The sequence below is a fragment of the Pollachius pollachius genome (assembly GCF_949987615.1).
Source record: "Pollachius pollachius genome assembly, chromosome: 18".
In the NCBI taxonomy this organism is placed as follows: domain Eukaryota; kingdom Metazoa; phylum Chordata; class Actinopteri; order Gadiformes; family Gadidae; genus Pollachius; species Pollachius pollachius.
In genome coordinates this window covers 6,983,885-7,011,230 of record NC_136951.1, presented here as the reverse complement: position 1 = coordinate 7,011,230, position 27,346 = coordinate 6,983,885, and the positions used below count along the sequence as shown (strand labels likewise).

General features: G+C 44.1%; 1 protein-coding gene across 2 annotated transcripts; it reads right to left on the bottom strand.

The window, feature by feature from the left end:
* Positions 1-847: 847 nt before the first annotated feature.
* On the bottom strand, positions 848-26,205 carry stxbp1a (syntaxin binding protein 1a; the record flags this gene model as incomplete). Of its 2 annotated transcripts, none has more annotated exons than XM_079755345.1 (19): positions 848-937; positions 6,053-6,207; positions 8,016-8,101; positions 8,563-8,664; positions 9,168-9,277; positions 9,713-9,851; positions 10,240-10,320; positions 10,732-10,797; positions 11,180-11,240; positions 11,510-11,617; positions 12,024-12,154; positions 12,487-12,571; positions 13,413-13,561; positions 15,662-15,765; positions 16,323-16,401; positions 16,877-16,953; positions 17,062-17,143; positions 18,141-18,190; positions 26,169-26,205. In XM_079755345.1, 19 exons carry the CDS (start codon positions 26,203-26,205, stop codon positions 855-857), a joined length of 1,785 nt encoding a protein of 594 aa, XP_079611471.1. The 2 variants fall into 2 exon arrangements, with proteins under 2 accessions (XP_079611471.1, XP_079611470.1); XM_079755344.1 differs by lacking the exon at positions 848-937 and adding an exon at positions 4,404-4,513.
* Positions 26,206-27,346: the final 1,141 nt, after the last annotated feature.

Below are 27,346 nucleotides of genomic sequence, written 5' to 3'. Positions count from 1 at the left end.
AATACTGAAATACAATTGGCCCATTTAGATTATTCTTTAAATATCTGCAAGCAATGGGCTTTTTTGACACTAAAACCTGAACGTTTCTCCAGGAATATAAAATAAGGAGGGGAATAAGGTTGCGACAAAAAAAATACTTCCCGTCTTTCGGCCGAATAATTATTCTATCGGTCAAAAGCTTTGTCACAGATGACTAATTTGGCCAGGATAATAAGCATAGAAGATCTCAGTAAAACATTTTGTTTAAATTCCTCTGCTCTCCGGGGAAACATCCACACCGAATACGTACACGAAAAAACTGTCCACACATAGTCCAAGCATGCTACCGACACAAACATCATCAATATGGTCCTCTTTTCATCCGGTCCCTCTTTATATTGCCTGTTGAATGATATGATTTCACTACATCCACATCCCTCCTCCACCCATTTCCCTTCTGTAACCAAATGAACACCAAAGAAGAAAAACAAACAGAGGAATCTCTACGTTTACACACCCGAGCAGGTCTCATAACATACACTATTACATTTGGTACGCTCCATCTCGAAATGGCCTTGTGTTGATCTTTAAACCGTTTTTGAAGAAGATGTGTATTTCCTTGCAGCCATTGTAAAACATGTAAATACTTGCAATGATTTCTGTATTATTTGTTACAACATAGATATTTAGATAGATTTTTTTTAATCGAAGGTGTCTTTTTTTAGTCGCTTTTGTCTTTTACTTTATCTCAAGCAAGATGCATAAACATTTAATGCAGGGTTTGGAGAAGCCTGGGCGGTGAGGCCAAGGCCTGGAGGGGGGGGGGGGGGCGTGGACGGATGGAGGGTTTGAGAAGGGGTCTTGGGGGGAAGATTCTAGCTTGCCACCTCCTCGTCTGGCTTGTTCATGGCCTTGAGCTGTTCCAGGAGACTAGTGGGGGTGAAGATGTGAGTCGATCCTGCAGAGAGAGAGAGACACGCACAGGCACATAGGCACACACACACACGTAGGCAGACACAAACAAACAGGAACAGACACAAGCAGACAGACATACACGCACGCAAACACACACACACACACACACATGCACACACACAAACAGGCACAAATACACACACACACAGACACAAACAAACGGGCACAAACACACACACACAAACATATACACAAGCACATAGACGCACACACAAGCACACACAGGCACGCAGTCGAACACGCAGACATGGAGAAACATACACGCACACACACACACAAACAAAAACAGCATTAGAGTGGCCCAGGTATATCCAACAGGAGCATAGGTAAATGTGTGTTCAGCTCTTGTCTATGAATGCCTGGATGAGGGCAGTGTGTCACAACATGAAACACCAAACAGCCATAGTTAAATTAAATCCATGATCGTTAGCTGGAGCCGTTCACATGGATCATGTGTTAAAGGGATTTCAAACTCTTTACGTGAAGTCACACCAAAAAACACACCGGAAAAAACACCAAAACATCAAAACACCAAAACACAGTCACAGTCAAAAGCTTATTAAATGAACGCTCATTTAGTCAGGTAATTGTTGTTGCATGCAGGTGGAACTTATGGTTTTAGACGTGATCAAGACAAGACAAACAAGACAGGGCAGGGTTTCTGTGAGTTGGAGGAAGCATAATTAGAATTGTGTTACGGCACAGCGAGAGAAAATAAAAATAACATTATGAGAAGTCCATGCAGAACAGCCGGTGAGTACCACCTGATTACACTGCAGAACAAAAGTTTTAGTCTACTTAAATAAAAAACCCAAGTTTAACCCCAATTTAACCGCTAAATCCAACTTTATGGATGAAAATGCCCTTTAAACCCTGTAATGAGCTGATGGGCAGCTGAATACACATTTTGAAACTTTTGTAAAAGAAAGCTATGTTTGTGCTTGACAGGAGTAAACCAAATCCTTTGTGGAAAGAAAATTACTTTGTCAAAGGGTTTGAAAATCAACCATAGCTGCTGTTTATCTTTTTAATCCAAATCAGTAAGCACAGCTTTGATTTACTCCCTCGCACCGCTTTGGGTATTTCGTTTTGCTTTGTTTTGTTTCAGTGGCCAAGCTGTACGCATGTTCTGTCTGGGTTCATCACTACTGGTCCATCTCGGTCTCTCTCTTTTAAGACTGATTTTTACTTTAAAACAACAAAAAATCACACCATTATTTTATGGATCAAAACAAGAGATGCAATCAAAACAAACATCAGAACAGGTGCAGAGGAGAGAGATGCGAGTCCCGTCTAAAGTGTTACTCGTGTTGCTATGGCGATGCAGGCGTTAGGGGTAGGGATGGGGGTGGGCGGGTGAGGGTTGGGGCCTGTAGACATTAGTCACACAACTTCAGACTGGACTCACAAAGTTCTCTCTCTGTCCTGTCAACCGAAAAACACACAGCTTTGTACGAACAATTTGGCCAAGAAACACAACAGCAAACATCTAACATGTAAAAATCTCCACGTTGTTAAAAAAATATGTTTAGACCGAGTTAGCTTAAACAAAAAGCAATCCATATTTTATTAATGAAAGGGCCATTTTGTTGAGGAAAAAAAGTTGTGTTATGTCAGTCATGTGGCAGTATGCGTATGGGTATCCATACGGCATTGATTGATGCTAATAGAGAAAAAGTGAGTGAAACCATAAAACCAGATGTTGGTTCATATACGATAAGGCTTTAGCGGATTAGTTCTGAATGAGATGGATGCCTGTGGCTATTGTGTAGGTATCTATGGGTTCAAGAATAAATATATACTTAGCAGAAACTATGATGTAGCCATAAGTGCCGAATCAAAAGCCAAGGTATAGCATTTACTTAAAAAGCCTTTATTTGTTTTGATTTGATTTGATTTATTTCTGGATCAAGACGCTAAAACAGTAATCCAAAGGATGACATGCAAAAGTACAAAAAGTACAAAAGTACTTATTTCCAGCATGGTCCTTGAATTTAGCCCTGGCTAACACATTAAAGTACATATCTTGACCTATGCGTTCTGGGTTATTATCCTACATCAGGATTTTTAACAATGTTGCTACATATCTGTACTCTGTTGGATTTGCCTGTTTCAGGTCCTGTGGTTGACGATTAAGGGGGCATAGGACCAGAGAGCGAGGGGAGACCGAGGGGCAGCGCTACACTCCCTCCACTGCCTGCAGAGTCAAGGTCAGGATGCTCACCATAGAGGGATGGAGGTGATACACACTTTGTGTTAGCTATGAGGTGACCTTAAGGGCTAGCTTTATCTTGACTTTATGTCGAGCTCCTTAACTGTGAATCGGAATATTCAAAGTATTAGCTACCGTTCAACGATCGATGGATGTGAACAAGATTGGTCGTATTTTGATTTCCGATTAAATATTGAACAAAAGTTCTGTCTACACCTTTTCGACTTATTTAAACTGTTTAGTGATGGGGATGAGTTAATTTATTTTAACAATTATTGTTAGTGTCTTGATATTTGATGCTTGTCTATTGATATCTAGATCACTATTTAGCGATCTCTGCAGGTGAAACAGAGGTCATGTATGTCAGGTGACTTTTGTCATGTGATGGCAGCCATTGAGTGACATGGAGGAAAGCAGCAGAAAATTTAAAAAAAAAAAAGAAAAGAAGGATAAACAAGGAAATCCTTCTTTGAAATCCAACATCAACTCATGGACCTGTCCTGAAAAAAAAAAAATCGGTTGAAAAAAAATGCAATAATCAAGGTGACTCCCCTTTGGGGGAAGGGGTTGGTTAGATCAAATAATAAAATAACCAAACTTTACAAATTGATAAAGGTGGATCTCTGGGGGTAGATTAAATCTGCTCCGGAAGAGAGATGGAATATGGGAACCGGAGGGGGGAATCAAAAGTGGGCCTTCGAGGGACGATTTAATCCACCCAGCGGAGATGGTGGTAGAAAGTGGGGGTAACAGTGATGGGGTCGCGACCCCTCTCCCACCCCCAGCCCCGGGGCATGGCCACTCCCCTCTACTCAAGACATCCCACTGGTCCGGACAGCACTGCCACACCGGACCCAAGAGTCCCAACGCTCTTTTGAGTTTTTAGATTACGGTGTGTGTGCCGGTCAACCAGTAACCCAAAGTGGGGGATGCAGTCGGGCGAGTGGTCCATGCATGGGGGCCTCGTTTGGGAGGCAGGATTTGGGGGGAGGTGTGGAGAAGGGAGGGAGGGGGAGGTGGAGGAGGAGGCGACCCCCATCCCTGGTGGTAGAGGGGGGTGTAGGGGGTGAGGTGGGTGAGGCTGAGTGTTATCAAAACAGGAAGGGAGAGACGGTTAGAAAGAAAAGCCCTTATGCTGTGAGCGTTCAGAAAGGGCTTCTTTGAGCGGCTGCCTTTACTTTGTTCTCAGTGTGAATTCTCTGTCTCCCCTCCCTCTCTCTCCCACTCTCTCTCTGCCTCACTCTTCTGAGGGGTCTGGTTCCTCAAAGGAGACCCTAGTGGACTCTCGGAAGTCGGGGTGCTTCAGGTCCGATAAGAATTTGGTGGGGGTGAGCGTGTGGGTGGCACCTGTGGAGGAACACAGCCTGCTTCACCACTCGTATCTGACCCCGCCCACTCACTCTCGATCTCTTTCTCACTCGCTCACTCTTTCACACTTTCTGTCTCCTCAGAATTCTTGCACTCTTACGTTACTTAGACTTTCACTCTTTTCTCTTGCTCACTCGCTTTCCCTGCTTTCACACTATTATGCTGTAACTCATTTTCTCTCACAATCTCTCACACTTTCACGCTCATTTCCTTCACACCTTCGTCCATCATGAAAGAAAAGGGTTAAAAACATACAACAAGCCAACCATTACACTTGGGCACACACACATAGACACACACTCATGGTTAAAAAACACCCCAGAACAACACACACACAGAGACATCACACACTCAACAGTGGTACATGTATCATAAGAAACAAACAGACAGCACATAGCATAGCTACAAGTCAAACAACACAACAGTTTTCCTTTTAGACGTTGGTAGCGTAAGCGGCGCGCGACAACAAGCTAGCAGGGCATGTTGATTTTGAGTTACGACACAAGACCGAAAACACACTAAAATAACAGACTAGACATCGAGGACAGAACATAATGTTTACAAATTATTTCACAGGAGACGAGGGTAGTATCATCTGAGTCCAAACCTTTATAATTGTCAGTAATTTATACAGTTATGTGTAATGTGCAATGTGCAATGACAGTTAGTCAACCAGTAAGATAGCTGGTAACTGATTTGGTCCAATGCCCTGAAAGGGAAACCTTACCTTATCATTATAAAATATATCTATCTTAATTTAACCGACAGTATTAATGTCTGTGTTTTTGATACATGGCCTTAATGAGAGCATATACCAGTATTAAAAAGATTCCTAAACATATTAAAATCATGCTGTAATACAAAAGAGGTAATAGCAGTGGGTATTAAATGTTAACTGCTTTGGAAAGATTAGCATCCTGGCTTCAAAGGAAGCTTAACATGGTGGTCAGCATCATACTACCTGAGGCCTGGAAGGGGCGACTTCCGGACAGCGATTATCCTACCTCCTCCCCCCCTTCTTCCTCCTCCATTTTCTACTGTCTCTCTCCCCTCACCCTCTATCCTCCCCCTCCTTCTCCCCCTCTATCACCCTCTCCCATCCATCACTCTATCCTTCATGCATCCTTGCCCCTCACTCTGCCTCTCCCCTCCCTCACCCTCTCCTCTCCGCTCATTCTCTCCCCTCCTTCATCCGCCCTTCTCTTGGTCCCTCCCATCCCTCACTCCCATCCCTCCTCATGCCCCAATCCCTCCACCTCGGCCCCCTCCCTCACTCGCTCCCTCCCTCTGCTTTACCTCTCTCCGTCCTCTCCCCCCTCCCCTACTCTATCCTCAACCACTCCTTACTCACCCCTCAATTTAGTCCCTCCCTTCGCTCTTTCTCACCTCCACTCTCCTTCACCCTTTCAATCGTCTTCCGCTCCTCTCACTCTCCCTCCCCTCCCTCCTTCCTCACTCACTCCCCCCCCTATACCCCTGACTCCCCTCTCTCCCCCTACCCCCGGTGTCCCCACTCACCGATGATGGCCTCCCACTTCCCGTTGGCCTGTGTGACCTCGTAGGCGCAGCGCATCTCGCTGAAGGACGCCCCTCCGATGATGAACACCATGACGCGGGGGCCTGTGCGGTACTCCCCGGGGGTCTTGTTCTTGTGCCAGTGGCCGTACCGGGCGCTGTGAGCAGGGGGGGGAGAGAGAGTCAGATAGCCTTCAAGAGCAATATCGTTCACAGGTATTGCATTTAAAAAACATAAATGCAAAATATTTAACTTGAGCGCCATCAAATTCCTAAATAAGTCATCAATATCCTTTGTGTCGGTCTTAAATATTTAAAACAACTGTCGGGAGTGGTAAAATAGTAACGTCAAACCAATTTATGATAAAGATTTGGGTATTTTATGTGAAATTTATATTTGTTTGCCTGAACTGGCGCGATAACTCAATGTGGGTGCCCCTCTCCTCACCATCTCACTCCTATTTTTCACACTATCATGTCCATTAAGGCGTAACACAAATTGTATGGAAATAGAATGGAATGGTGTGCTGCATTTTTACTCCAGTGTGCGTTCCATTTGCATATTTGAATAGTCCTTTTTGCTAAGGAAAGTTTCTGACTGAAACTGACTGAAATGACCCAGAAGCTTTTAAGTGGCAGCCATGATACAATTCCTTAAATGCTAAGGAATGGTGCTTCAATAATTCCTTTCCTATCTCCTTCAGCATAGGGCACACTGTCCCATCCTTGACGAAAGGAAAGGACAAAATGCCGTCCCACAATACCTTGCGGCAGGAACATTTAAGCAGCCTCACCTCTGGGGCTGGGTGAGGCTTCACAGCTGTTGTGCATTAGGTAATCAATGTGCACAGCCATCATCACACAAACTCAGGAGAGATCTCCTGCATTGCAACCTGTTACACCACCTGCTCTGTATCATTATACTCAACCTTGGCATCACCACCCCCTCTCCTTTTCATGTTTGGAAAGGCATCACTCTGGGCGACAGTAAAACAAGGTCCATGCTTCACGCGACCTAGGCGGCTTTTACTGGACTCCTCCAGAACAAGGACACAGGGTCCTATTCGACCGGGGCCTTCCTCTCTCCAAACACCCATTTTTCTTTGTGTATCATGGTTTTGTAAAGGGAATATGGAGTCTGTTTGTGACTTTGTACTAAATGCTAAATGCTAAATGCTAAATGCCAATGCTAAAATGCTCATTAGGGTCCAGGTCCCTAGGTGTCAATAACAGTGGGGGAGGGGGACGCTGACGATGGATCAATGACTAGCAGAAGAGGATCTGGTCAATCAATACACATATAATGACGAATGGATACAAGCATCTGAAAAACAGCTCAGAGCAAAAAAGCGCATGACAACTAAGATGCAATCCCCCATACGAATGAGATAATAAAATGCATCGCCCACGATGGTGACGGGAAGCCCGAAGTCCACAGAACCACAATTCACCAGTGGGAAAACACTACTGCACCTCAACTTATTAAGTAGACCGTAACACTGACTTCAGTGGCTTCCATTCCTACCTCCTGCGGGCTGCATATGACTTTCATGTGGTTATTTTTGTGCTTGTGGCTCAGTTAAGACTGTGACCACCAGTCACACTGGTATCTGATATGGGCACAATTAAAAACACAAACTAAAAGTTAATTTGAAAAATAACTCTGAATTGAGCCTAAAGGCTTGCAGTGTGAACGGGGCCTTATTGATCTGGTCACCTCAAGTCCCTCCCTCAACATCGATTACTATTGACCCACCTGACCTCTGTGGTTCATACGGAGACTACCACTTAAAAACAAACCATCAGACATACTGACGTAACTTATTTGTATTTGGAGTGTGTGTATGCATGGGGTTGTGTGTGGCTGTTTGGCTGGGTGTGTGGTTGCGTGTCTGTGTGTCTGTGTGTGTGTGTGTGTGTGTGCGTGTGTGTGTGTGTGTGTGTGCATGTGTGTGTGTGTGTGTACCTGACTGCGGTGGTGCTGAAGGAGGCGGAGGAGCGGGTGGAGATGTAGGGGTAATGCTTGGTGTCCAGCTTGTCTTCAATAGCATCCTGCAGTAGAGAACAACACCACTCACACACCCAGGCAATACCACCACCCCATTGGCTGACGCACAAACCCAAACCACCAAACAGAAAACAGGAAGACCCCCCGGCATCTTGCTGGGCTTATTTCAATGCTATGCTTTAAAGATATAAATCATACTATTTATATTGTGTTGCTTTATTATGCATGCATACACCCCCCCCACACACACACACACACACACATACACACCTTCCTCTCTCACACACACACACACACACACACCCACACACACACACGCACACGCACACACACACACACCCACACACACACACGCACACACACGCACACACACACACACACACGCACACACACGCACACACGCACACACACGCACACACACACACACACACACACACACACACACACACACACACACACACACGCACACACACACACACACACACAGACAGACACACACACAGACCTCCATGATGTCCTTGACCAGGGGGGTCCAGCGGGACAGCTGGTAGGTCTGCTCGCTGACGCGCTCCTTGCGGTCCAGCTTCTTCCCTCTGCGGAGGGTGGACTGGGGGGAGGGGGAGAGGGATTCTAACCTGACTCTTAGCTCGCTGAATCAACTCAAAAGGACTTCAGTTAGAAGGAGACCAATGGGGTTCTTTTCAGTTGGATCCATTCCAACTGACAAAGGATGTCAGTTGGAATGATTTAACCCGAACGATTCCATTGAGGAGGATTTCAGTTGGACTGTCTTTAGTTGGAATGATTTAATTCTGAATGATTTCAGTAAGAAATATTCCATTCCAAACAATATAATTCTGAATAATTTCCTTCCAAATGATTTCAGTCAGTAATATACGTCTAGAGTTAAAATACTGTGATTGACTGTATAGGAAATAGGAAACATAGAAAATAACAATCAACCAGATGCCATTTCTTTTAGAATGGTGCTTTTCTATAAATGTGTGCAGTAATGAATGTCAGTAAACAAAGTGGGCCAGGGGTAAAGTACAGCCCAACACGGTTGTGTGTGTGTGTGTGTGTGTGTGTGTGTGTGTGTGAGGGTCTTACGTCTGTGATGATGGGCACCCCCAGGTTGGCCATGTTGGTGATGATCTCACTGTCCTCAGGGGGGATCTGGGCGTGCTGGATCAGCTTGTTCAGGTTCTCCTCCGTGATGCCTGCACGCACACACACACACACACACACACACACACACACACACACACACAGACACACACACACACACACACACACACACACACACACACACATACAGGCACACGCACACACACAGACAAGAGTGCACCCATAGAACACACAAACACATGTACGTTAGAATGCCTTCAACTTTCTTGAACAAACATTTCTAAAACAATTCCAATCTAATTTCTTGTTTGCAATATCTTTTGACTATTGTGGCCCTTAATATGATGTTGTGCTCTCATTTTAGATTTTATTCGGTCCTCGAAACCAATATTGTCAAAACAAATTACATTAAATTTCAATTCTATGTCTATTTTCAATGTGTCCCGTGAAAGACATTGCCTCTATATACACTTTACATACGAAATCCCAAAGAATTGGTGTATGCGCTTTAATAAAGCGCCCCTCACCATTCTTGAGGAAGATGTAGAGCAGGATGATGCGGATCTTGTCGTACGTGGTGACGTTGGCGTCCAGCAGGATGGGGACGATGGCCCTCATGGGGTCCTTGATCTTCTCCCCCTCGGCGTCGGTGCCCATGGCCAGGTCCTACGGCACAGAGACACATGGAGCTCTTACACCTCCTTCACATTAGCTATATGCCTCTGTCACATGGAGCTCTTACACCTCCTTCACCTTAGTTATATGCCTCTGTCACATGGTGAGTCAAACTACTACACCATCCTGCCCCCACTTACCGTACAACAGATACCTAGACCATATACACATTAAAACTTACATTAATACACTTACTTTGAGGATATATATGATGTTTGTCCAACTAAATTTGGTCTTGTCGCTTTCGTTTATTCTGTTTGTTTTTTTTACTTTCCCATTTCATTGGGTTCTGTGCTATTAGGTTGTGTTCCACTTCCTGTCCGTTCGTCTTGCCACATCACATTTCCTGTCCATTGTTGCATCGCCACCTGTTCCATACCTGTTCCACGCGACAGAGCTTATCCACGGTTCCCTGGTAGTGCTTCATGCAGTCCTCAGCCAGCTGCAAATGGGTGGAGTACTGATGGAGAGAGAGAGAGACATAGACTCAGTATACAAACAGAATGTGTTCATACCGGCCTAAACAAACAACTGTGGCCAAATGAAAGGCTTTGACAATGAATGACATCACCTTTCATTCATACACACCTAAACAATCATGGCTTTTACCACGCAAGGTTGCACTTAATGGCAGGATTTACAGCGGGGAAGCCTTGATCATGAACCATAAACGGCCTCTATTTGAAACTATAGTGGTGTGTTGACATCACAAGTGGGAGTGTCACCTCAGAGCAATGATCCGATGCCCAGCCTACCAGTGGGTGCAGTCCACTGAGATGGCTGGTAGGTTGATCATGCCGTCATATCTCTCCATGTAGGGTTGATTTTGAAAAGACGTGTTATTGCTATTCCAGTGTGTTGCCATCCATACCTTGCTGAGCTCCTTCTGGTACTGGGGCATCTTCTTCAACATCTGAGAGAGGTCCCTCATCGTTGTCTGTTGGGCGAGAACACGAGGACTGTAGTAAACGCGAATGCTTCGATGACACACACAAACACAACTTCCCAGAAGTTTGAATATGTGACTTTGGAGACCATCCGCAGCCTGTTGTTGTGACTGTGGTTTGTTTTGTTGTTCTTGAGTCTTGACTTGGAAAAATATATAGATTGTGAATTTGCATAAATTATCTTGGCCTAATGGAAATCAATAGGATAGAAGCATAGAAGCAAAGCCAGATCATTTCTCTTTTTTTGCCCCAACTCTGAAGACTTTCAAATCCATAAATGCGTAAAAGTGTTAAGTCACGACATCATTTGAAGGTTGCCCACAGAACCGCCGTGTGTAGGCGTTTGTGAAGGTAATCTATCTTTAGTGATACCTTCTCTCCCGTGTTCATCCTCTTGCTGGCAGAGAACTCCTTCAGCTGTCGTGTCACCTCCCTAACACCGACAAAACAAAATGGAGGTCAGCCCCAAATAGCAGAGGAGCACTTACTGGCTTACTGACTCAGCATTTACAGAAACGTTCTCTCAGATAATAAGCACTCAATAAAGACATGACTTTGATCTGAAATCTGGAGACAGACAGATTCCAGATTAAACTAATAACTGTTATCTCAAAGCCAAACTGGCAATCTGTTTCTGGGGCCAAGGTAATGATAGCATTAAACGGAGGGGAGATAATAGGGTTAAGAGAGAGGAAGACTTACTGGGACACTTCGGCTATGTGCTTGTGTCTTAGGCCCACCCAGAGGTCGTCATCCTCGTGCAGCAGAACCTCCTTCTCGCGGGAGTCTCCCATACCGCTGGTGTCATACCTGGAGAAACACAGAACAGATATAAAGAACACAAGCAGACTGACGGCAGGATGACTGATTTACAACAATGCTCAGTCAAATGCGTCTGTAGAAACCCCAATCACAGTGACAGTCTCAACAGGCTTCACAGGTGATTATATATTCACTAACAGTATACATTTTATTGATGCCAGGTTGGGGGATATTTTAATATCATCTACCAATATTATCGATATCTGTCGGTTCTTCCTAGATAGTGTGAATAATGCAAATATAGAATCAGATCAGAAATTGTGTTTCCTAATTTCAGATGTGCCAGCACTTGGGTGCAGGTGTCATTGAGGTACACAGTGCAGTTGTAGGTTGTTACATTGACTGTTGTGATGCTGTAACCCTTCCTATGGGCGCGAGGCAGTGTAGTGCCTACTTGTAGACATCGTTCTCGATGGGCAGCAGATCGTAGCCCATGGCCTGGAAGGTGAGCTCGTGGAGGACGGGGGACACCGGGTCGAAGGCCCTGTCCAGGATGATGAGCTGGGAGCGGGCCTTATCGGGACCCTGAACACCCCCAGGGGACACAGACAGAGAGACAGGGAGGGAGGGCAGACAGGCAGGCAGGCAGACGACAGAGAGGGTAGACAGGTAGCCACACAGTCAGAGAGGTAAGACGGGTAGACAAACAAACAGAGAGATAAGACAGGTAGACAAACAGACAGAGAGAAGATCAGAGTCAGGCAGACAGACAGAACAATTCTCCAAAGGGGTTGGAGAAGATCATTGCCAGTTTTACCTCTTTGAAATGAGCTCTAAATAAATTAGCTCTGAATAAATGATATCGATGCTAGCCCAATGGAACAATATAATATTGATCTGGAAGGTAGACGTCTCACCTCGCCCATGGTGGGGTCGTCAGCCTTGTAGGCGTCCAGCTTGTCCTGCACCAGCTGGGCCAGGGTGGCGTTGTCCTTGTACTCCCTGTGTATCACAACATGAGAGCACATACACACCTCAAAGAAGGTTACCAGGACGATGGAGTGATGGAGAGGCAGAGAATCTATAATGGTAAGGGGAAATGATGAACGGACATTGTATTTAGGATTACTTAAGATGTACTTTGTACATCTATATCTTACGTCTCATGCCTTCACATGAATTCAGGCTGACAGTGGACCGCAGACGGACAGAACGGCACAAGGACGGAATGGCAGGACGGCAAAATCTAAAACACGCATGTTGATATTTTGCTATGGTGATGTCGGATGGATGGAATAAAATATATTGGATTATAACATAATTCTGAGTGTTGTTTGCTCATGTTTCCTGCTTTGAATGAAGGAGTTACATCCCATCCAGTTATACATTTAGTTTATTATATACTTAAAAAAGTGTGGACTGCAATGACGTCTTCCGTGACTGTCGCCGGTATTTCCTACAGGGCTCACCTTATTACCTAAGTACCATCCTACTCTCGTTCACTCAAATAATATCTGGTTCGCCATGCACCCTCTGCATGACATTATTTACATCACAAGTCTCACTCAGACGGGAAATTGGGGTGTCGCAACAGAATGCACAAGACATTAAATCAAAAGGGGATAACATATGTTTTAAACAACATATCACCCGATTGCTGTGTGTGTGTGTGTGTGTGTGTGTGTGTGTGTGTGTGTGTGTGTGTGTATGTGTGTGCATCTAGGGAACTCAACCTCAGTATCTGAAGGCGGGGTACTCCTTCAGGGTGGCTGTGTGTGTGTAGGTGTGTGTATGTGTGTGTATGTGTGTGTATGTGTGTGTGTATGTGTGTGCATCAGCTCACCCTCGGTATCTGACGGCGGGGTACTCCTTCAGGGTGGCGCATAGCGTGGCTAGCTGTTCTGCTAGGCGCTCCATCACCCCGTTCTTCAGCTGGGTCTTGTGGGGGCTGTAGAAACTCTGGAACGCATCGGGGTTGTCCAGAGAGTACACCTGTGCTCGGATAAACACAAACAAACGCGCTTAAGACAAGCTTACCTTTCCTGCTAGGCTAAAGCTATGCACAAGGACTGCGGCAGTTTAAACTGCAACCCTCTACGTCAAAGTTTGTGTCTGATATAATATATACAGTATAATACATGTATAACTGTATCAATCATGAACATGAACCTGTTGAGTAATGTTGACGTTTAGAGTTAAATCAGTTATTTAGTTAGCCTGGACCAACTGGTTTTATACACTGATGCATCAGCATAGAAAGATTAATTATGTATTATATTATTCATAATGTTTAGTACGCAATACCATTTACAGTATGTCTACCAAGAAACATTAATTGAGACGGATGAGAATGAGAGAGAGAGAGAGAGCGAGAGAGAGAGAGAGAGAGAGAGAGAGAGAGAGAGAGAGAGAGAGAGAGAGAGAGAGAGAGAGAGAGAGAGAGGAAGAGAGGAAGAGAGAGAGAGGGAAAGAGATGTGCAGTTATGAGGGAGAAAAAGGGAAGGACCATGAGAGTCAGTGATAGAGACAGACACAGAGAGTGAGAGAGACAGAATGAATGACTGAGAGAGTATTCTGCCCTGGGCACGCTCATCCTTTTTTGGTTCACCATTTCATTGGCGAGCTGTTGAAATTGAAATAGCTTTCTCTACCACCTACTACCACTGTCCCAAATTACATCATCCAAGATCATCTACACACACAACCACATAAACACACACACACACACACACACACACACACACACACACACACACACACACACACACACACACACACACACACACACACACACACACACACAAACACACGTACAACCCTCCTCTGACCTCTAAAATCTCTGCTGTATTCTTACTCAGATCTTATCATGTATCTTCTATACTCATATCCTCTTGTCTCTCTATAGCGTTCTGCGTGGCTGAATCTGTGTTGCTATATTTAAGTACCCCTCCTATATTGCTATGTCATTCACCTCTTCTCATTTACATCCCCTGCCTTTACCACTCGTCCTCTCCTCTCTGCTCTCCTTGACTCTCTCCCCTCCTCCCACCCCATCTGCCTCTGGTCACATGATCCTCCCTCCCTGCAGACCGCTCTCTTAGCTAGCCCTGCTCTCATTGGCTGCTGAGGGTGTGTGGAACCTGGCTCAACCAATGAGGGGAGGACTGTGATTTGTGGGAGGGCTCAGGGGAGGAGGCGGGGTAGGGGGCGGAGGAAGTGTGTTTTGCCTGAAGCAGAAACCCTCTGACTCTGAATTAATGAGAGTAGACAGGGGAGGGCAATGCATTGTGGGTCGGGAAGCATCCTCGGCAAGCAGGGGGAGAGAGATACAGAGATGGAAAGGGAAGGATAGAGAGAGAGTAGAACGGCATAGTGTTACAGCAGGAGGAACATAAAGCCATTGACAGTGAGAAAGAGAGAGGCTATAAGGGTAACAATACTAACATTCAATAACAAGACAATTAAAGAAAATTGCTTTTAGCTTTCCATATATAAAATATATATGTAGAGGTGGATTTAAATTAGAGAAATGCATAAGACATGAACATGAGCAGTCAAATTCTGTTGGGATAGTTGCATTAATAATTTCAGTTTCTTGCCAGTTTGCAAGATTGGGCAGATTGAGTCGGTTCTATATTAATCAATCATTGTACCTGATGACATTATAAAATCAAACAGGCTGGCCTATTCACTAGGACTGGGAGGACAATAAAACCCTCCATTACGTCAGCTCACCAGAGCACAAAACAAACGCAAGTCATAAAGGAAAACCAAGAGAACCAAAGGGCAGAATTGTATTATTTTCATCTGTATACAATATCAATATATACATACCTAACCAGTCTGATCTCTCTCTTTCTCGGTCTGTGCATATATATTTATCTGTCTATCTTATTCTAGACAATTCTATTTGGTTCCAACGAGTTCTACAGGGTTCTGTGTGGTTCTATCCGGTTTTATGAGGTTCTGTCTAATTCTGTACAGCTCTATCGGGTTCTGTTTATCCATCAGGTTTGATAAGGTTGTGTTCGATTCTGTGATGTTCTGTCTGATTCCATCATTGCTCCATGAGGTTCTGTGGCAGACGTTCACCTGCGACTCATAGGGCAGGAAGGCGATGTTGATCTCGGTCAGGGTCTTGATGGTTTTGGAAGCACGGCTCTTCACCAGCTCGTTGAAGAGGGGGTCAGGGCAGGCTGTGGAGCACAGATATCACCGATCCAGTGTGTTGATATGGTGCCTTTACGAGTCATTATATCACAGATATCACTGATGCACTGTGTTGATATGGTGTTTTTAATAGTCATTATAGCACAGATATCACCCATCCACTGGGTATATTCTTTATATCACAGCTATCACCCATCTATTGCGTGTATTCTTTACTAGTCATTATATCACAGATATCACCCATCTATAGTGAATATCCTTTAATAGTCATTATAGCACAGATATCACTCATCCATTGTTTATATCTGGTTTCTTTGTCATGGTCATTGGCCACAGCATATAACACATGCATGGCAACAAGCCACTCATCAGGGTGGGGTTGAGGCAGTGGCACATCAACTCAGCTGAGCATCAAACCAGCGACACACTGACCTTGATTCTTTTTTATAAACCAGGATTTGAAAAGACGAGGGGTTTCTTTAAATACACAGTAGAATACAGTAGCTTGCAGCAAAATGTGTATGTTCATTGATATGAACGGGAGAGAGAGGAAGACTAGTGATGAAGATGAAGGTGTACTCACAGTCGGTGAAGAAGACGTGGGCCGCTTTGTATTTAGCTGAGTGGGGGTCTTTGAAGTCTCCGATCAGTGTGTGCACGGACTGAGGAGAGACGGCACACTCTGTCAGTGTGTGTGTGTGTGTGTGTGGGGGTGTGTGTGTGTGTGTGTGTGTGTGTTGAAATCAATAACTGCGTGTGTAGACATCTTTGAGTGTGTGTGTGTGTTCTTGTTAGGGTTGATGAAGCATGAGTGTGTGTTTTCTTGTTGAGAAGTAACACTATACTGTGTGGTTTACTCTTCGTGAGTAGTGTTGGGCAGAACACTGTCGACTGCACATAGCATACACTTTATATACGTGTACATGTGTGTGTATGTATATACTCTATATGTGTCTTTATGTCTGTGCATATACTGTATATATAGATATATGTTTCCAGCACAGAAAATGTATCAATATAGAGATATTAATACACTTTCTGTGCTGGAAACCGCCCATACTCTCCTACACACTCCTCTATAAACATATATTTTACACACACACACACACACACACTCTACCGTGTGTGTGTGTATACCTTCTCTGTGGGGGTTATGAGATAGATGGCCTCCAGGGTGTGGAGTGGCTCTCGTCGCTTGTTTATGTCCTCCACAACTAAAAATAGAGAGAGGGGAAATAGACAGAACACAAATCATCTTGAAGCAAACTAGTGACTGGTGTTAAACTGGTTAGGACTAGTGTTGGGCTAGTGATAAGTCTTACTGGTGATTCCTTCTGTCATGATGTCAGTCATTTTACAGCAGGATGACAGCATCCTCATACTCAGCTGGTCCACAATCAGCGCCTGAAACAAACACACAAACACCAGTTACACACGCCTGAAACAAACACACATACACCAGTTACAAACGCCTGGAACCAACACACAAACACCAGTTACAAACGGCTGGAACAAACACACAAACACCAGTTACACACGCCTGGAACAAACACACATACACCAGTTACACACGCCTGAAACAAACACACACACCAGTTACACACAGCTGGAACAAACATACAAACACCGGTTACAACTAACATTTCAAATTTCAAGATGTTTCTTACCTTTATAAAATTGTACAATTGAGCTTAAGTTGTTATTGTAAATATAGCAGCCATTATTGGTCAGCCATCATATGTGATATCTACATTAACAACCAACAGTGTCTACCAGCAGACTTGTGTTACGATCGATTGATTGGTTATTGACTGATTAGGTCTTTACTGACAGCTCGGGATCATTCTTTGCTGCTTGTTATGTGATCCCTGACACTGATGCCATTATCTGCAGCTGCTGTGAGTTCTAAGTGGGCATTTTGTGGTGATTCACAGGACTAAAAGGTTCTGTATTGTTAATAAATATAGTAATGTAACTGTAAACAAAATGGAGCTTTTGGACACTTAAAGACACAATGTGGACACATTTATAGTTAATACTTATCGATTGTTAATTTCATAAAGTAATCTATAATTCACAGCCTATAATCGATATATTCTACAAAACCTCTGTTTGTTTACTTGAATCTTACTACGGACACTCCCTTACACCTCCCACTCATGCCCCCCAGCCAGCTGAGCTACACTTGTTCACGTTACACGGCTGAACAGACCACTGTTACTGAGTTTTTAGTATTCTGATCGTCTCCTGCCTTCTACATGGCATCTGACACAGCACAGCTGAAAACCATTTTGGTGCATTTTTCGAAGGAAGAGGAGCATTTCTAGAGCTCTGGAAACGTTCACAGACATCTTTCAACACGTTATTGTTGACCCTGGTCGGGTGTGATGGTAATTCTTACCTTCCACTCTCCCTTCTTCTTGACCTTCTTGATGACGTCATTCATAATCTCTGTAGAATGCAAACAAAGGAATTAGGGTGAGGCAAAGTGTGACTGATATGGTCTATACTTGATCATGGTCATCATCTCCCCCATAACACAGACACACATACACATACACACACACACACACACACACACACACACACACACACACACACACACACACACACACACACACACACACACACACACACACACACACACACACACACACACACACACAAAGTTTCTCACGAAGAGAGACAAGTGACTCTGACCTGTATTGACCTTGTCTTGCTGTGATATTATTTCAGTAATGTTTACACATGAGTGTGCGTGTGTGTGTGTGTGTGTGTGTGTGTGTGTGTGTGTGTGTGTGTGTGGGGGGGGGGGGGGGGGGGGGGGGGGGGGGGGTATTCAATGTTTTTCTATTCCTGCAAGCAGAAACTTATTCGCACACACACACAAACACACACACAAAACACAGATGGCTGTACTTCATATTAGTATTTGCTCCATTTATTTCACTATTGAGGGAAAGCATTATGGAATTATACTCCCCAACTAATGATGATATTTAAATTACATCAGTTCAGTAATATATCGAATGTTTCTACAATGATATCAACTCCAAAATATATATAATTTTATATAAGATATAATATTATAATTATAATATTATTTCTTAAATAATTGTATCCCCCCTAAAGAAATATTACCTTCACATGGATTTAATATTATAGTTTAAATCATGTTTTTTCTTTCTGTTGCCATGGCAGTGCTGTGCAATCTTTTCCACTGCGTGTCAGAGGCGAGCGGCCATGTTCGAGCCACAGCGCGTTATTAGCCATATCGCTACACACGCCATCTGGACGTAGAATTAGCATATAAATCTGTTTAGCAGCAGTAGCCGTTTAACATGGTGGGGTATCATAGAATAAACCGCTAAACTCATCAAAACTAGCTAGCTTAAACCCTAGGGCTGGTGGAGGCAGCGGTGGATCCCAACGGATTAACCAAACACAAGGATTGCAATGGTTGCAGATGATGGGAATCAAAGTAATGAAAAACAATAGCTTGAATCAGTAAATTTCTGTTCCGTCATACGTATAATCCCAATAATATCAATCAAAGATGATTTAATAATCGCAGTTAAATGGTTGGGTTGCAGGCTTGCTGTGGTGGGCCTCTACATTTAAGAACTAAAAAATATTCTGACAGCTTTGTTGCTTTATTCCATTGTTCCAATGTAGTTTTCTGTAACAACTCTGTATGGAATCCTGTACTACTCATATTGTGTCGATAGACATATTTTCCATATTTATTTGTTCCATCTAGGGTTAATAAAGAAAAAGGTATTTTACTTTATCTTATCAGCAAATTGTATAGCAGGATTACGTTGGAAGACTTCTGCAAGACCAGGTTCACATCCACGTGGATGTTGTTGTGCTCAGAACGGATGCACTCATGGTGTAGTAAGACTGTATGGATGTCCACCAAAGAGCATACATTTAGTTTTACTCCGAGTGTCTGAGTGGTTCTGTGCGGTTCTATTTGCAGCATCATCAGTGGCTATTCTGCAGGCAGCATCTATAAAAAGTATATGGTATTATTATATATATATATTATATATAAGACATGAAGCCTTGAGGGACGGCAGGATGAGAGTAAAGTATGTGAGGAGAGGAGAGGAGAGGTCAACACAAGGCCATATCCTTCAGACGTTTCCTCTTCCCTTCACTCTCCCTGAGGTTTTCTGACAGTTTTTAATAACCATAACCTATAATACATCTTGTTCAAGCTTTTCAGTATAGAACAGATGCTATATCTGCATTAAAATTCATATCAAGCATCAATGACATCAGATAGAAATCTATGGCATCTGTGACATCACATAGCATCTTTGCATCACGTAGCATCTGTGACATCACATTGCATATTTGCATCATGTAGCATCTGTGACATCACGTAGCATCTATGACATCGCATGGCATCTGTGACATCATATAATAATCTATGATATTATGATTAAAAAACTAATTCCAACCCGAATGGCATGTCTGTGAACTCAGATGCATCAATGGGATGTGGATAAATCGTATCATGACGCAGCAAGTTTCAGCTCTTTATCAGCTGACCTGAGGATCCTATAGCGATAGAAATTAAGATTTCTAAATTTGTATTTAACCGTCTCTATTCATCCAGTTATATTGAGCATACCTTTTAATTAAAGCAATTCATGTGTATTTCCTCCATTTATATAAGTATAAGTATTACAAAGGCTGCTCATTTGTCTCAGAATCTAAAATAGGGTTAGTACTATCTGCAGTATTAATGTGATTCATCCACTATTTTATATACACATTCAAGATGAAACGATGCACATTAATTAATATTCTTATCGATGCAGGTTTTAAAACCCTTTAACGGAAACAGAAACATTGACAGTCTCTTTTGTCGCTGAGTTTGACGCACCAACGCCCGTTCGTTTGAGTCACAGCTTATATAAACACACGACACAGCTGTGTCAACCAGACAGACAGTGTGTATGTTTGGGATGCGCACACATCCCAAACACACACACATACACACACACAAAAGAAGAGTGCATGGAGGGGGGACGAACAACACGAATCCTGCATTGCACAACAAACTGATGATACCAGGGTTGTATCTGTTGTATGAATGCAAGTGTTTTTTCCATTTGGTGTTCCATATGATGTCATAACGTGTGACATCACGTCATCCACAGACAGCTCCCATGTCACAGTACCCTTGGCGGCTGTACGCAGAGCAGATCCCAGGGTAACAAGGCATCCCTGAGCCAGAAGACCTGACATACTTGTGACATCAACAAAATTCACTAAAGTCTCTTAAGATAAAAACATCTGCTGGCTGACTAAATGCTAAATAGTTGGCAGGCCATGTATGATTAATAGCTTCTATTTTAGATAGCACTCCAAACAGTATCTCCAGACATACTAGTAAGTCTGGTTGGAATGCTGGACTAAATCCTGACATTGTAACAAAAACTGTCTCAAGCTCAGGTGCAGAGTCTATCAAATCTAAAAAGCCATGCTGCAATTGTTTCCAGTTGACCAATCACAGGCCTTCATTTCTTCTGAAGCGCGAGCCAAAGGCACAGGCCTCGGTTACATAAGCACGTTGGATGGCACCGCCCCTGCCCAGGGTAGAGACCAAGCCCAGACAGGCTGGGGAGGCATAGATTAGCAGAGCCCCCCTTAGTCCAGTCATCCATCTCATCCGAGGGACCAGGGATTGGTTGGTACAGGAGGCAGGCTAGTGTAGTGACCAGGGTGTTTTACGCCTAGTGAAAATGCTGGATCTTCAATTTCAGCAGCCTTTATCTAGATATCCTTGAGCAAGATGCCTAGCCCCTCTACCCTGCTTCTTCATTAAATGTATCTATCACTGTAAAGTGGATGAAAGCGTCTTCTAAATTCCTTAATAGTAAGTAGTTTGCTGTAACAGATGAAAGACAAGGACCCTTTCCCAGGCCCTGCAGCGTTGGGGTGACCACGGGCTCAAATGTGCAGATAAGAGATTGAAAGCAAGGTCGTAACAACAACATTCAATGAAAACCTCCCTTAGACCTTATTCACCGAGCCGCCCTATTGGTTGGTTGGGAAGGGGAAACCTTCTAGAATCTTTGGGGGGAACCATGGCAACTCAATGGAACTGCATTCCAAAGCTACCTGTTTTGGGAAATGGATTGTAAAACAAAAAATAATTAATTGCGTTGTCATGGTTTCCAAAGAGCCTAGAAGGGTTACACAAACAACCAACCGATATGTCTGCAAGGTGAATAAGGTAGCTGGAGCCTGAGCAGGCAGAATATCGCACACACATCGGGATTAAAATAGAATCAGTTGACCAGAGGACAGGGAATTTGTGCGTTAAAACGCTGTAGGCGGAACCAGCTAGATTGAGTCAGGAGGGGCCAGGGATTCTGGTCTGTTTTACAGGGTTTCTAGATCTTCTTCTGTTGCGCTGCGTGGTGATTTATCGTCTTGTCCAATTGGAAACCAAAGACTAACAGCCCAACCAGCCAATCATTGGTCTTGGAGTATTGACTTGTGTGTTGTATGGATGTTGTATGGAATGGTAGTTAAAAAAAAAAGACGGCACATTTGGGGCAAGTGTATCTATATGTATTCATATCTTTACTGAAAGGATCTCAGTACAACAGCATGCTACTGTCATACACGACAGGACGGACTCAGGAACAGGTCTGAACCGGTTGTCTCCCTCCTTGTGAGGCCCTAGAACATCATAGAAGGTCAGGAGACGGCTGTGGCTCCTTTGAGTTCAAACGTAACCTAAGAACATTAGTGCTCACTGAGTCCTGGTTGTAAATGGTGGCAGATGGTGGCCAAATATAATGGGTGAAATAAACAATATATATAATTTTGGGGTGGGGGGGTAGGACCGGGCACTCAGTGTGCACTGCGGCAGCCTGCTTGGACGCAGGACAACGTGCCGGTTTGACACTTGAACTGGTGTTTTACTTTAAAAAAAACGCTATTCTAGAGTGACCTTGCGACAAAGCTGGATTTGCATGATCACGTCTTGCCAGGCTTCAAGTCACTCCCTTGTGGCCGGACTACAGTGGTTCAGGCCAATCAGAGACCTATGAGGAACCAGGTCATTGACGATAATGGACGGGTGGTTCATCCAATCATCTGCCACGTCTTTTTCTAAGTTCCTGCCCTTTTCCAAACAGTTTCTACGTTTTCAGATGGTTGTCTGTTACAAACCATCACGGCTGGCTGATTCTAAAGAGTACATGCGTCCAACCACACCTAAAGTAAATTCCCATCGCTTGATGTATGTGTCTGGATCTGTTTTAGAGCCGCTCTTGAGGGCTTAGGTCTACACAATGAGAACCATGCAGCCGTAGTCAGATATAGGTTTTGTGTGTAGTTGTGTGTATGTATGTGTCTTTGTGTGAGTGTGTTTCTGTGTAAGTCGGAATCTACATATAAGTGTAGGCGTGTGTGCTTGTGTTTGTGTGTGTGTGAGAGGCTGATGAGCCTAAATCTACATATAAGTGTAAGTCTTTGTGTGTGTGTGTGTGTGTGTGTGTGTGTGTGTGTGTGTGTGTGTGTGTGTGTGTGTGTTTATAGTAGCAGGGAGACCGCAGACACTGCGTCACACTATGAGTTGTGCACGGCCCCTGCACTTCACAAGGTCAGCGATAATGTTTAATGTGTTTATGTTTGAGTGTGTGTGTGTGTTTGTTTGTGTCTGTGTGTGTGTTTTTGTGTGTATGTGTGCCTGCCTGCACTTTGAAACCAAAATGGGACTGCAGTACAAGGGGGTATATAAAGAAAATTATAAATGTATATCAAACGTTGTCCCTCTGTCTCCCTGCCCGTCTATCTGTCACTCTGTCTGTCTGTTTCTCTCATTGTCACCCTAATGTCTGCCTTACGCGCTACTTGAGTTCGCTGAGGTACATAATGGACATCTCTGACAACTAGTTAACCTCCCAAGGTGCATTCTGGGTATTTTTATGCTCCATTAACCCGCTCCTATAGCTTCACTGATATCAGCAACATCTGCACCTGCCCTGGTCTTAGACAGCACAATGACTTACTACTATTACTGACAATCTCTGTGTTCGGTTTCAGATATTCCGTTTTCGACAGTGTGCAGAACTGATGACATGTTGCGTAAGAAAATAAATAAATATAAACTAGAATAAAAGATGTGTTCCTTCTGGTTCAGCTATGCCCTGTTGGGATTGTTGTGCAAGGTGTACATTAATATAATATAATTAATGTTATATTATATACATATAATAGTAGATACATATTATATCAAACATAGGCCTAGACAATTATATAAATAGATAAATTGTCATCGTGCTCAAATGTAATCAAGTCAAACCAAGAAACAGCTTCATGTAGTGTGAACAGTTGCCTTGTGTAGGTCTTTATTTGGCCTCTCATGCTGAACAGATCTCCTGTGGTAATAAATGGGGAGGGAGGGAGGAAGGGAGGGGAGGCGTAAATCATCGCCCCCCCCTACCCTCTCTCTCTTTTGAGCCGCGGTGGCCTGCCTGCTCGGGCGCTACCGCCGCAGAGAGACCTTCCTTCCTGCGCACGTTCCTTCCGTTGGATTCAATCCAAGGGTCCGAACGTACGCGGGGCGGGACCTTTCTCCTATTCTTTAAGCGATCACTTTAATAGTGCGTAACGGAGAGAGGTCCAGCCCCACTGTACGTTCAGACCCTTGGATCTGGCAACCGGACGCACGTACCAACCGCGAGCCAAGAAGCACAGTGTTGTTCTTCAGCTCAGCAGCGCGCAGGTGTCAGCGCTTTGGCTTTTCCTTTTTTTTTTTTACTACTGGGAGAGGAGAAGGGTTTACTCGTTGGTTTATTATAGAGAATGCCATTCAGTTAGCAACGGGGAATGTCCTTGCAGCGCTGCGAGGATCATCTTTGTGTTTTATAAATAGGCCAATACAAAATTGGGCATTCACTGATCTGAAAGGTGAACATTGAATGTGTGCCATGAATGTGCAAATCTCCGTTACATCCCCGTTACCTGACCCGCACACCGTCACGTACAGGCCCAGTGGACTGGCTTCAACTACAGTCTCATGGAAATGGAAGATTCAGCAGTTTTTCTGTTCTGTTTGGAAACCGACCCTATGATGATGATAATGATGAGGGTGATGGTAGTAGACCTACACTCATAAGTATGAATTCAACCCGGAGCAGAAATCGATTGGTGTGTTATAATATGCTCACCACCTTTTACGCACTATGCTCGATGTTAAAAGCTGTAAAACGCATGCGATTGGTGCATGTCAGAAAAGTTCTAAATAATCAGCGTAATACATGATTACATGGATAAATAATCCTACATTTATTGACCAACAGTAAAATGCCCTATGCGACAACCAGTAGGCCTACTGGATGTACCAAGTTGACCCTCGAAATAGTGTATAATTCTCCATGACCGTTCTCAATGCAAGGCCCACCCTGAAACCCACTACCTGCTGATTTGCAATTAACCCTTATCAATCAATCAAATTATATTAATGTGGTCCTGTTCCGGCCTGTTCCAGCCTGTTCCATCCGACGGGTCAGGCTGCTGACCCGTCGTCTGTATAGGTAACCGAGTGGTGCAGAGACACTATAACCCAGGGCATGGTGCTGATGAGGGGACAGATCATGGAGCTGTGTGTTCTCAGCTTGTTTAAAACACTATTTCACCTCATTTGGGCCTCTCTGGTTGACATGCACCTCCGCAACGCCTCGTGTAGTATCAAAGCCTCTCAGACGACCACTGTCGACTGCACACTGGGCTAGGGGGTCGGTTTGCGATTTAATGTTTCGGTTTATGATCAATTTTTATTTTTTGCGCAGCTAGCCCTCATTGATGATCCATCAGAGGGGTGAGCCGTCGCGAGCACCCGGGGACCCCCCCCCCCCCACACAGCGGACACGGAGAGATACCACTCAATATGGCATGCTTTAAACATAATTGACCTTTAATGATACATTTGCAATGGGCTTAAGACACGCGAGGTCCAATTAGACGAACGGTACATCTTTCTGTGCGCGTTTTGTACCGGAGCGCAACGAGCTGCGATGCGGCATCCCATGGCTCATTTCTAACAGAATGTCTGATTTGGATTATGGGCGTACCTATTTTCTCTGCTCTGGACGAGGATGCTACCAAGGCACAAGAACGATGGATGTTTGGCCTGATGCGTTATATGGGCAGATGCAGACGGTAATGATTTGGATATGGGGGAAAATTACGTCTAAATCCCATGTCCCAGTAAGAGGTTGTGGTGTGTAGCCCACAAACGGGTGCCATCATCTTCTCCAATCGCTTCCCATGACTTGAATCCCCAGGGTGCGTGCGTGCGCACAACGCCATCATCATCATCCCATCCCTCCTACACGTCTGCAATCGCTAATTATCCCACCTTCAAATAAGGAAAATAGCATAAATGTTTGCTTACTTTCGCCGACCACCGCCTTCAATCCGATTGGCGCCATGATGCTACGATGAGTTGGATTAGGGTTCTACTGATGCTGTATTTCTCCTGCACCTTAGTCCTGCTCTGCTCTCTGTGGTGGATGTGGAGGATGTATGAGGAGCACCTCACTGCGGAGGAGCCTCCAACATGGAAACGTCACCGCGTATCCCTCCGCGTCAACACGACCAATGCGCTGGAATACAATAGTGTTGTAACCTATAGCCTCAGAAATAGTGTGAGAATTGTTAAATATATTCAACCATCTGTTATTCAGTGGAATAAACTCAATCTACCACTCAATCGTAGATCAAATTAGGCAGATTGGTAATTAGGTAGATATAATTACAGAAGACGTGCCCAAGTCTAATAGCATGTTTCCCTACGTGTCTTCATTTAGGTTAGTGTATGAGTTATGACACAATATTGCATGTGTATCTCATAATAACAACTATCTGGCAAATGTGCACCCCCGCCATGATTGGTTGTCAGTCTGTATCAAAAAACCACGACTGTTAAAAATGTGCATATTTAATTGTTATAACTCAATACTATTTGTTACAGAATATGGGTTTCTAGAGAGAGAGAGAGCGAGAGAGAGAGAGAGAGAGAGAGAGAGAGAGAGAGAGAGAGAGAGAGTGAGAGACAGACAGAGACAGAGAGACAGATCGATAGATAGAGAGAGGTGTGTGTGTGTGTGTGTGTGTGTGTGTGTGTGTGTGTGTGTGTGTGTGTGCGCGCGTGTGCGTGTGTGTGTGTGTGTGTGTGTGTGTGGGGGGGGGGGGGGATATCCTCTGCAGTGAACATTTGCTGTCTTCCATATGTAGTCCAGCTTTACAGCGATGTGAGAACCTTCCACACGGAGGCGGTGTCTCTCTTAAGACGGTCCACCCGGAGCCTGTGTGGCTTCCGTTATCGATCCTGCCTCGACACGTTAAACAATAACGACTCTGGTGTCTTCCTACAATGGGCGTCGCTCTTACACTAAACGCAGAATAATGCAAATTCAAATGACCTCCCAACATTAAAAAAAAATGGGGACGTTGGTTATTTGTTTCATAATTATGCTCATGCATGATCTCAAAATGAAAAGATGGTGTATTTCTTTTCTTTCGTGGCACACATTCGCCCTGTAGCTTTCTCGGTCCGCGTCAAGGACAAAG